Raw genomic sequence first — 12,261 nt, forward strand, 5'->3', positions numbered from 1 at the left:
GCTGGAGCCGCACGTCAGGGGCGATACTGTCACGACTTCCGCCGAAGTTGGTCCCTCTCCTTGTTCGGGCGGCGTTTGGCGGTCGAGGTCGCCAACCTTCTAGCCATCGCTGATCCTCTTTTAATTTTCCTTTGGTTTTGTCTTGTCTTGTATCACACCTGGTTCCAATCCCATTCATTACATGTTGTGTATTTAACCCTCTGTTCCCCCCCATTGTCCTTGTCGGTGATTGTTTGTTTGTAAGCTATGTTCTGGTGTGCGACGGGTTTTGTACCCACTTGTATTATTTTGTATATTTTGGTTTCCTGAGTTTTTGAGCACTTATTAAACTGCTCCGTTTTATACCAAGTTCGATCTCCTGCGCCTGACTTCCCTGCCACCAGCACGCACCCTTACACCAACAGACATATTATGTTATGCAGGGCGAATATATCCAATACCTTGAAATCACAGTTATGTATTTTTTTTTTAAGACAAACCTTTGTATAAATTGACCTGAAAAAGGTATCCCCTCTCAAGGGCAAAGTACTATACGCTTCTCTTTCTTATGGGCCTCCCATGTGCGTGAAACTCCAGATTGGGGTTGAGGTGAGCAATCTGGATTGTCTGCTGGCTCTCTCCCCCTGGCCAGCCCAAAACCCAGGAGAGCAGAGGATCCAGCTGGCAAGAGGCCGCGGCGAGGTACCCCCACTCCCCTATGGCCCACTGCGGTGAGAGCACAGACTGAACAGCAGCTAACGCACACACGCACACAAACACACACACAGACACATACACAGATTCCAGGTCACACACACACAAACACACACAGACACACAGATTCCAGGTCACACACAAACACAACTATGGCATGGTGACACATTCCTATGACAGACACAGGGATTAATTTCCACTCAGCCTCCCTATGTTGAGAGCAAACATAAGACATGGCCTGATTTCACATCCTCTGAACCTAGAGCCATATACAGTATATGGCTCATGGCTGAAGCTTGAGTTTATGAGCAAGTACAAAACCTGGTCTGTGGATCCTGTTTTGTAAGGGAGTAAACATTATTTATAATAAGGGTTACATGGAGATAATAAGGGTTACCATTTACCTTCACTTCTTGGACAGACCAGAGCCTTAGATATGCAGTTTTAGAAACTGTCCTTCGTCCTGTAAGCATTACATGGCAACAAAGGAATTTTGATAGCACACAGGGCTACGGGACAGAAGGTTGTGGGTTCGCAGACCACCTTGGACACATCGATATACTATATAGCCTAATAAGCAACTAATTCTAAAACAGCGAGAAATATTTAATTTCATCAATTTCAAATTACATGACCCTCCCCTGAACTAGATAAAAAAAATTACATTAAACCCTGCCCTTGACTAAAATTGAAAAAGTATGACCCTCAGCCATTTTCCTCCAGGTCCCCATAATGTTCATTTCAATCCATCCCAAATGATGACAGAGTATTGGTCCACACATATTTGTTGTCTCCCATGTTCTGTCTCGTACATTTACACACAAGGCTAAGCAGTCAGGCTGTAGTTACAGTCCCATTTGAAGACAATGGCTCAGCTCACAGTCAAGCACTTTGTAAGGAACACAATCTCCAAAATATGACCGTTGAACTAGTGTCTGTTGAAGCGGCTCATATGTTTTGGGTCTTTTTGGCATTCCATTTTCAACACGCTCAGCTACGGCTGAATAGACTTGGATGTGAAGTTAGGACTTATTTGTCTGGCACCTGGGAGGTGGGGACGTGAGCTGTGTTGTCCTGATGAATTGTGTCAATGTTTCAGACTCTGTGTCTAGAGTTCTTGTTAACCATAATGTACTGGGGGTTTGGGCTCACGGAGATGAAATTAAGGGCTGTAATATTACTGCCATTACCTACAGGGTTGTCAGGGGAACGAGATTGTAGAGCGCCACTCAAAAAGAAAAAAGGAAATGCTTTTTGCAAGTACTCTCCCACTTCAACTGCATGCAGATACAGTACAGAGACTTAGGCATGGGTGGAATAGCAAGAATTGTGTTTTCATGGACTCCTATGTTTTTCAGGCTGTGTAACTGTACATCCTGATGTTGAGTCATTTTCAACTGTGTAAACCCATCCCCAAAACAATGCTTTTTAACCTTGGCTATTGCGATATCCCTAATGAACTGTTGGAATTTACCATCTCTCACTTTGGCAAATGCCAACCATGTCACTGTGCATATTTATTATGACTATTCATATTATTATCTATGTCATCTATTTGTATAGCATACAATGATAAATAATGAGTATGACTGTTAATAGAGGTGGGATGCAAAAACATCAAGTGAACAGTTGAAGCCAAACTCATGACTTTAAAAAATGTAAATTAAGGACAAGTTACAGATGTAGAATCTTAATCTGAACTCACTGTTGCAGGAGCACTTTCCTGCAATACAGGACTTTTTAAACAATTGTACAATTGTACAACCAACTGTGCTATTTTGTTAGTTTTTTCACATTGTTTGTAACTTATTTTGTACATAATGTTGCTGCTACCAACTCTTATGACCGAAAAGAGCTTCTTGACATCAGAACAGCGATTACTCACCTCGAACTGGACAAAGATTTCTTCTTTAACCTGTTATGGCTAGGGGGCAGTACTTTCACGGCCGGATAAAAAACGTACCCGATTTAATCTGATTATTACTCCTGCCCAGAAACTAGAATATGCATATAATTATTAGCTTTGGATAGAAAACACTCCAAAGATTCTAAAACTGTTTGAATGGTGTCTGTGAGTATAACAGAACTCATTTGGCAGGCCAAAACCTGAGAAGATTCCATGCAGGAAGTGCCCTGTCTGACAATTTCTTGCCCTTCTTAATTATCTCTATCCAATACAGGGGATCTCTGCTGTTACGTGACACTTCCTACGGCTCCCATGGGCTCTCAGAAGGCGGCAAAAAGCTGAATCGTGGCTTTGCAGGCTCTGGCTGAAAAAAAGTAGCGCGTTTGGATAGTGGCTGGTCACAGTACTGTGAGACTCAGGCTCGTGCACGAGGGGATCCCATGCTTTTATTTTCTCTCTCTTTGTACGTATACACGCTTTCCCGGTCGGAATATTATCGCTTTTTTACGAGAAAAATGGCATAAAAATTGATTTTAAACAGCGGTTGACATGCTTCGAAGTACGGTAATGGAACATTTAGAAATCTTTTGTCACGAAATGCGCCATGCTCGTGACCCTTATTTACACTTCGGATAGTGTCTTGAACGCACGAACAAAACACCGCTATTTGGATATAACAATGGATAATTTTGAACCAAACCAACATTTGTTATTGAAGTAGCAGTCCTGGGAGTGCATTCTGACGAAGAACACCAAAGGTAATCAAACTTTTCTAATACTAAATCGGAGTTTGGTCAGGGCTAAACTTGGTGGGTGTCTAAATAGCTAGCCGTGATGGCTGGGCTATCTACTCAGAATATTGCAAAATGTGCTTTCACCGAAAAGCTATTTTAAAATCGGACACCTCGATTGCACAAAGGAGTTCTGTATCTATAATTCTTTAAATAATTGTTATGTATTTTGTGAACGTTTATCATGAGTAATTTAGTAAATTCACCGGAAGTTTGCGGTGGGTATGCTAGTTCTGAACATCACATGCTAATGTAAAAAGCTGTTTTTTGATATAAATATGAACTTGATTGAACAAAACATGCATGTATTGTATAACATAATGTCCTAGGTGTGTCATCTGATGAAGATCATCAAAGGTTGGTGCTGCATTTAGCTGTGGTTTTGTTTTTTGTGACATTATATGCTAGCTTGAAAAATGGGTGTCTGATAATTTCTGGCTGGGTACTCTGCTGACATAATCTAATGTTTTGCTTTTGCTGTAAAGCCTTTTTGAAATCGGACAGTGTGGTTAGATAAAGGAGAGTCTTGTCTTTAAAATGCTGTAAAATAGTCATATGTTTGAAAAATTGAAGTTTTTGTATTTTTGAGGAATTTGTAATTCGCGCCACGCCTATCATTGGATATTGGAGCAGGTGTTCCGCTAGCGGAACGTCTAGATGTAAGAGGTTAATGAATCCGACCCAAAATATATACTGCTTTCCCGAGCAGGCACAAATCCCCATCATTTACATGTAGAAAATACAGATACCGTGGGGGGGTGCCTTGTGAAAATTTCTTGGTTAGCGGGTAAACCGCCACTACCCTCTGTACTATTAGCCAACTTGCAATCACTGGAAAATAAACTGGATGATCTACGATCAAGACTATCCTACCAACGGGACTTTAAAAACTGTAATGGCTTATGTTTCACAAGTCGTGGCTGAATGACGACACAGATAATATAGAGCTGGCTGGCTTCTCCGTGGGGCGGGGGTGTGTGTCTATTTGTCAATACAGCTGGTGCGCGATGTCTAAAAAGTCTCAAGGTATTACTCACCTGAGGTAGAGTACCTCATGATAAACTGTAGACCACACTATCTACCGAGAGATCTGTATTATTCGTAGCTGTCTATTTACCACCACAAACCGATGCTGGCACTAGGACCGCACTCAACGAGCTGTATAAGGCCATAAGCAAACAAGAAAATGCTTATCCAGAAGCGGCGCTCCTAGTGGCCGGGGACTTTAATGCAGGCAAACTTAAATCCATTTTACCTCATTTTTACCAGCATGTTACATGTGCAACCACAGGGGAAAAAAACTCTAGACCACATTTACTCCACACACAGACGCACACCATTTGGCAAATCTGACCATAATTCTATCCTCCTGATTCCTGCTTACAAGCAAAAACTAAAGCAAGAAGTATCAGTGTCTCGCTCAATACGGAAGTGGTCAGATGACACGGATGCTACGCTACAGTACTGATTTGCTAGCACAGGCTGGAATATCTTCCGGGATTCATCCAATGGCATTGAGGAGTATACCACCTCAGTCACTAATCCGGACGCTTATTAGTAATTCCGCTATGCCCTCCAACGAACTATCAAACAGGCAAAGCATCAATACAGGACTAAGATTGAATCCTACTACACCGGCTTGTGGCAGGGCTTGCAAACTATTACAGACTACAAAGGGAAACCCAGCCGCGAGCTGTCCAATGACGCGAGCCTACAAGACAAGCTAAATCCCTTTTATGCTTGCTTCAAGGCAAGCAACACTGAAGCATGCATGAGAGCACCAGCTGTTCCAGACGACTGTGTGATCACGCTCTCTGTTGCCGATGTGAGCAAGACTTTTAAACAGGTCAACATTCATAAGGCTGCGGAGCCAGATGGATTACCAGGACGTGTACTCAGAGTATGCGTGAACCAACTGGCAAGTGTCTTCACTGACGTTTTCAACTTCTCTCTGACCGAGTCTGTAATACCTACATGTTTCAAGCAGATCACCATAGTCCCTGTGCCCAAGAACACTAAGGTAACCTGCCTAAATGACTACCGACCCGTAGCACTCACATCAGTAGCCATGAAGTGCTTTGAAAGGCTGGTCATAGCTCACATCAACACCATCATCCCGGAAACCCTGGACCCACTCCAATTTGCATACCGCCCCAACAGACCCACAGATGATGCAATCTCAATCGCACTCCCCACTGCCCTTTCCCACCTGGACAAAATGAACACTTATGTGAGAATGCTGTTCATTGACTACAGCTCAGCGTTCAACACCATATTGCCCACAAAGCTCATCACTAAGCTAAGGACCCTGGGACTTAACACCTCCCTCTGCAACTGGATCTTGGACTTCCTGACGGGCCGCCCCCAGGTGGTAAAGGTAGGCAACAACACATCTGCCATGCTGATCCTCAACACTGGGGCCCCTCAGGGGTGTGTACTTAGTCCCCGCCTGTACTCCCTGTTCCCCCACAACTGCGTGGCCAAGCACGACTCCAACACCATCGTTATGTTTGCCTGACGACACAACAGTGGTAGGCCTGATCACCGACAACGATGAAACAGCCTATAGGGAGGAGGTCAGCATGGTGCCAAGACAACAACCTCACTCTCAATGTGAGCAAGACAAAGGAGCTGATTGTGGACTACAGGAAAAGGAGAGCCGAACAGGCCCCCATTAACATCGACTGGGCTGTACTGGAGTGGGTCGAGAGTTTCAAGTTCCTTGGTGCCCACATCACCAACAAACTATCATGGTCCAAACACACCAGGCACGACAACACCGTTTCCCCCTCAGGAGACTGAAAAGATTTGGCATGGATCCCCAGATACTCAAGAAGTTATACAGCTGCACCCTCGAGAGCATCCTGACCGGTTGCATCACCACCTGGTAAGGCAACTGCTCGGCATTCGGCCTTAAGGCGTTGTAGAGGGTAGTGTGTGCGGCCCAGTACATCACAGGACCTATATACAAGGCTACCGCACAGCATACCGGAGCGCCAAATCTAGGTCCAAAAGGCTCCTTAATAGCTTTTACCCCCAAGCTATAAGACTGCTGAACAATAAATCAAATGGCCACCTGGACTATTTACATTGACACTCCCCCCCTTTGTTTTTACACTGCTGCTACTCACTGTTTATTATCTATGCATAGTCACTTTACCCCTACTTACAGGTACAAATTACTTCGACTAACCTGTACCTCTGCACATTGACTCAGTACCGGTACCCCCTCTAGAAAACCTTGTTATTGTTATTTAATTGTGTTACTTTTTATTAAATTGTTTACTTTAGTTTATTTAGTCAATATTTTCTTAACTCTATTTCTTGAATTGCATTGTTGGTTAAGGGCTTGTAAGGTTGTATTCAGCGCATGTGACAAATACAATTTAATTTGATTTAAACGTGTAGTGTAATTAAGGTATTAAAAGGCTTAATTTTCCCTTACGAAAAATCTATCAACCCTACAACAATGTCTATTCATTATAATCCACATAATAATTCACATTTCCTGCTGTTGCAGGATTATTTTCCTGGTGTAGCAAACTGGCTCAAATTAAGATCCGTCATCTTTAGACGTAGCTCATTAGGCTACCAGCAGAGTATGAATCATTCCTTTAAAAGTTATGGCTTTGTATCTTGAGCTTGTTAAATGGCTATATACTGTATAATCAATCACGTTCGGCTAACAGTGTGCGAAAATAAATCTTACATTATGACATGTTTACATTGATTAGGCAAAATATTTAGTTTTGAAAGGGCTGTAGTTGTATAGGCCAATACAAATGTATTATATATTGTTATGCATTCAACTTTATTTGCAGAGTGCATTTTGATGCCAAATAACTCTTGGGCCCAGCTCGTAGAAATAAACATTGAAGATGAGAGATACAGTGCATCTTAAGTGTCACCTGAGTGCTGCCCAGCTGTAAAATGTCATATAGAGGCTGGCATATTGAGCGTCAGAAAGCATTGGCAGTCCACCACTACTTCCATTAAAAACATTGGCTGAAATGGATTGCATAGCAAACCATTCCCACTGTAGGCCTAGTAGCCATGGAAGAAAGATGCCACAATTACCACTGAAGTAATGTGTATTTAGGGATGATTTTTTATTGTTGTTTCCACAGAACTCCTTTGCAAATTATACACAAGTTACTTTCCTACTTATTGTTTTAACAACTGTTAAATCCCAATTGTTTTTAAATGGTCTATTTTGTGGTTTAAAATCCATCCAGTGAACTAAACAAATATCCTTTACATTCTCTTATGATGGTATTTAAACCCTCACGAGTTAAAAAAGACAATTACTTCAGATTAGTTGGCACGTGCTAACGTTTCAAAGTGTGTTCTGCATGTAGGCTACATTAAAGCCTTGTACACACTGCAGGCCTTAATGCTCAAATCTGTTAGTAAACAATTAAAAAGCTAATTAGCTACCACATGTTCTTGTCAAACTGTCAACGGAGTAGCTAGCAAGCAACACTTGAGGGCAAATACATTTGTTTTGACCATTCAGACACAAGTCACATGGCCAGGAACCAGATTTGTATCTGACTTTAAATCAACTACTAAGGTGGTTTGAAATGTGGCTTGAAATATCCTATTCCATGTGCTTTTTGACTGTTCAGACTGCAGGGAAAAGAACAGATTCTAATCGGATATGCAAATAAGATTTGAGTCACTTCAAACTGCCAATGTGAACATGATTTAAGACTCCTGAAATCTTCTCTCCACTTTGTGAACACATTAGGCTAGGTATGCATTCATAAAGCCTTTCTAACTGCCTACATAGGACATTAACCAATCATATTGTACACACTATAGTGCCTATACATAACACTATCAAAATCTCATCGAATACATGTTGTTATTGCACCAATGGTTAATAACTTATTACACAAGCTAATACTATGCCTGGTGGGATAAATATTAATAGATATAATAACTATTATCTTGTCAACGATGTATGGTTGGGCGCAATGACAATTCGAACAATGGAAAAGAGAACTATCCTCAGAAAACATAAACCTACGAGATCAACTATAGAGACTCTTCTTCACGGACGTGAGGGCAGCCAGCATCGTCGGACGTCGGTTTATTATTGACACTAACATTAAGGCTAGATCAGGATGACGGATGTCGCATTTCGTTTGATGGCAATATTGAATGTGTAGGTCCATGTTGGAAATAATCAATATTCCTGAACGCCAAGTATCATTAGAAACTATTTCAATTAAATCTGTCAATAACGGATTACCGGTAGGTTAATATTATAAAGTACCCTATGCAGGATCGCTCACGTACACGAGTGTATGCGCGCGCGCTCAGGTTGCACCTGCAAGATGCTCAAAGTGTTTTTGCATAAAGTCCTGTGAAGATAGAATACATATTTGATAATCCTAATATGTGACTGCAATTTGGGTTTGAGATGGTTCCTTGTAACGAAGATGTCATTGCGGCTCCGATGCAACTTCACGCTCCAACTCACCTTGAAACAGGGCTTGTCTGGTTGTGCGTCCAAAGCGACAGTGGAGAAACCAATCCACGCCCCAAAGCCTCCTACACTCACCAATGAAAAGAGTGCGGAGGCGGATCTAAAATCTAAAGTGTCATGCCTGGTTTCATGTTGGATTTACCATCTGACGTCATCTGCTCTCCTCTCACTGGTGCAGGTGCTCTGTCTCAGCGAGAGAGGATGCGAAGGAGAGCAGGGGAGGGATAAAGCGAAGGGCGCCGGTGAAAAAGTGTGCAGGGCATGATTTAAAGGATATCAACCGCAACAGATTGCGCGTTTATCGACCCGGGGACTCAGTAATGAAAGGTTTATTGAAAGGGGCACTTTGAGATATGATGAGGTTTCTTTCTGGTTGGCAATAGTACTATGATTTGGTATGTGGCCACTTTGATAGCAAGTGTATTCAGCACCCGAGGAACGGCAGCTCAAGGTGAGTTGAAGTGCAATATTTTATACTGCTTCCTGCTGAAGTTTTATTGTGGCTATGTTTACTAGGCTATATGGCTTTCGGATCATTGGTTGTTTGCCTGTCCACAAATGTCTGACAAAAGTAGGCAAAATTGAGTTTATTCAATTCGGTATCCATTGTGTTTGAATTGCTTGCACCTGTTTCAAAGTGTAATGATAAGACGAGCACAAATTAGGAGGAAAAGTAATAAAAATGCATTTTATTATGAAGAATATCCACCCCATGCCCTGTATGTACATTGGCATAAGGGGGTGGATAATAAGAAATTAAGAGCACTAATCCTGATTTACTACTGTATCTAATAATACGGTTTGGGAATGGATTGTCATGCTGCTATAAACTAATTTGAATAACCTTTAGGTAGCTGCAGAGGCGCGTGCAAAACACCATCCTGATTCTCAGTAGTGCTGTTAGCTATATTCGTGACTCGACAATAGCGTTTTGTATGTTTAAAAACGCAACTGAAATTCTTAGTGGTTTTGTAAATGGTTTGTTCGTGTTTTACCTTAAAAAACACTTGTCGTAGAGTTTTCTTTTGACACTTTACTTTCTTAATCGCGAAAGGCAGGCCTACTTATATGTTTGTGCCACCAACTATGGTTATACATAGTGTCTTGCAATACAGGTGCGGTGATAAACATACGTTTTCATCCCAATTTAAAACTGTCTCATATTATGGATTCAGTTAGCCCATACTTCCATCTATGTCCACTGGGTGGAGTTTATTATTATTTTTTTTTAATAGTGTCACTGCTGCAACATGGTACAGTATGTTCAAGAATGGTCAAATATGCTCAGTTAAGTTTATACTGCATATATCCATTGATAGTTCATTTGGATTGATAATCAAGGGGTTGAGTTTACATTGATAGTTAGTCTTTGCTGCTATGTGCAGAATAGTTGTGCGTAGCCTACAGTATATACTACAGTAGTAGTACAAAAATTCTTATTTTTCCACATTTTGTTGTGTTACAGCCTGAATATAAAATGGTTTAAATATAGATTAATTTTTACAAATGGGAAAAAAAGGAAAAGCTGAAATCTCTTGAGTAAATAAGTATTCAATCCCTTTGTTATGGCAGCCTAAATGTGTTCAGGTGTAAGAATTTGCTAAACAAGTCACATAAGTTTCATGGACTCACTCTGTGTGCAATAATACTGTTTTTGAGTGACAACCTCATCTCTGTACCCCACACATACAATTATCTGTAAGGTCCCTCATTTGAGCAGTGAATTTCAAACATAGATTCAACCACAAAGACCAGGGAGGTTTTCCAATGCCTCAGAAAGAAGGGCCCTTATTGGTAGAAGGGTAAAAAAAAAAAGCAGACATTGAATATCCCTTTGAGCATGCTGATGTTATTAATTACACTTTGGATGGTGTATCTATACACCCAGTTACTACAAAGATACAGGCGTCCTTCCTAACTCATTTGCCAGAGAGGAAGGAAACCGCTCAGGGATTTCACCATGAGGCCAACGGTAACTTTAAAACAGTTATAGAGTGTAATGGCTGTGATAGGAGGTAACTGAGGATGGATCAACAACATTGTAGTTACTCCACAATACTAACCTAATTGACAGAGTGAAAAGAAGGAAGCCTGTACCGAATACAAATATTCCCAAACATGCATCCTGTTTGCAACCAGGCACTAAAGTTATACTGCAAAAAATGTGGCAAAGCAATTAACATTTTGTCCTGAATATCAAATAAAATTGTATTTGTCACATGCTCCGAATAGAACATGTGTAGACCTTACAGTGAAATGCTTACTTCCAAGCCCTTAGCCAACAATGCATTTTAAAGAAAAATAAGTGTTACGTAAAAAATAGATAAATTAAAAATAACATAGTTAAAGAGCAGCAGTAAAATAACAGTAGCAAGTCTATATACAGGGGATACCGGTACAGAGTCAATGTGCGGGGGCACAGGTTAGTTGAGGTAATTGAGGTAATATGTACATGTAGGTAGAGTTATTAAAGTGACTATGCATAGATGATAACCAAAGAGTAGCAGCAGCGTTCTGGGGTGGGGGGGTGGCAATGATTAGCTGTTCAGGAGTCTGATGGCTTGGGGGTAGAAGCTGTTCAGAAGCCTTTTTGACCTAGACTTGGCGCTCCTGTACCGCTTGCTGTGCGGTAGCAGAGAGAACAGTCTATGACTTGGGTGGCTGGAATCTTTGACAATTTCCAGGGCCTTCTTCTGACAACACCTGGTATAGAGGTCCTGGATGGCAGGAACCTTGGCCCCAGTGATGTACTGGGCTGTATGCACTACCCTCTGTTGTGCCTTGCGGTCGGATTCTTCCATACCAGGCAGTGATACAACCAGTCAGGATGCTCTTGATGGTACAGCTGTAGAACATTTTGAGCATCTGAGGACCCATGCCAAATCTTTTCAGTCTCCTACGTGTGGATAGGCTTTGTCGTGCCCTTCACAACTGTCTTGGTGTGTTTGTTGGTGATGTGGAGACCAAGGAACTTGAAGCTCACAACCTGCTCCACTACAGCCCTGTCGATGAGAATGGGGGTTGACTCGGTCCTCCTTTTCCTGTAGTCCACAATCATCTCCTTTGTCTTGATCACATTGAGGGAGAGGTTGTTATCCTGGCACCACACAGCCAGGTCTCTGACCTCCTCCGCATAGGCTTCCTCATCATTGTCAGTGATTAGACACTTTTATGTCGTCGGCAAACTTAATGATGGTGTTGGAGTTGTACCTGGCTATGCAGTCATGGGTGAACAGGGAGTACAGGAGGGGACTGAGCACTCACCCCTGAGGGGCCCCCTTGTATTGAGGAATAGTGTGGCAGATGTGTTGTTACCTACCCTTACCACCTGGGGGCGGGCCATCAGGAAGTCCAGGATCCAGTTGCAGAGGGAGGTG

General features: G+C 42.0%; 1 protein-coding gene across 2 annotated transcripts in view; it reads left to right on the forward strand.

Moving 5' to 3' along the window:
• Positions 1–9,057: 9,057 nt before the first annotated feature.
• igsf9bb (immunoglobulin superfamily, member 9Bb) overlaps positions 9,058–12,261 on the forward strand; it is a 176,464-nt gene continuing 173,260 nt past the window's right edge. For both annotated transcript variants that reach the window (XM_014137396.2, XM_014137397.2), the window contains exon 1: positions 9,058–9,335. In XM_014137396.2, the coding sequence (XP_013992871.1) occupies positions 9,272–9,335 (64 nt within the window). In that variant the 5' untranslated portion in view covers positions 9,058–9,271. The remainder of the gene's footprint in view (positions 9,336–12,261) is intronic.

This window comes from Salmo salar, chromosome ssa13 (genome assembly GCF_905237065.1).
Source record: "Salmo salar chromosome ssa13, Ssal_v3.1, whole genome shotgun sequence".
Lineage (NCBI taxonomy): Eukaryota > Metazoa > Chordata > Actinopteri > Salmoniformes > Salmonidae > Salmo > Salmo salar.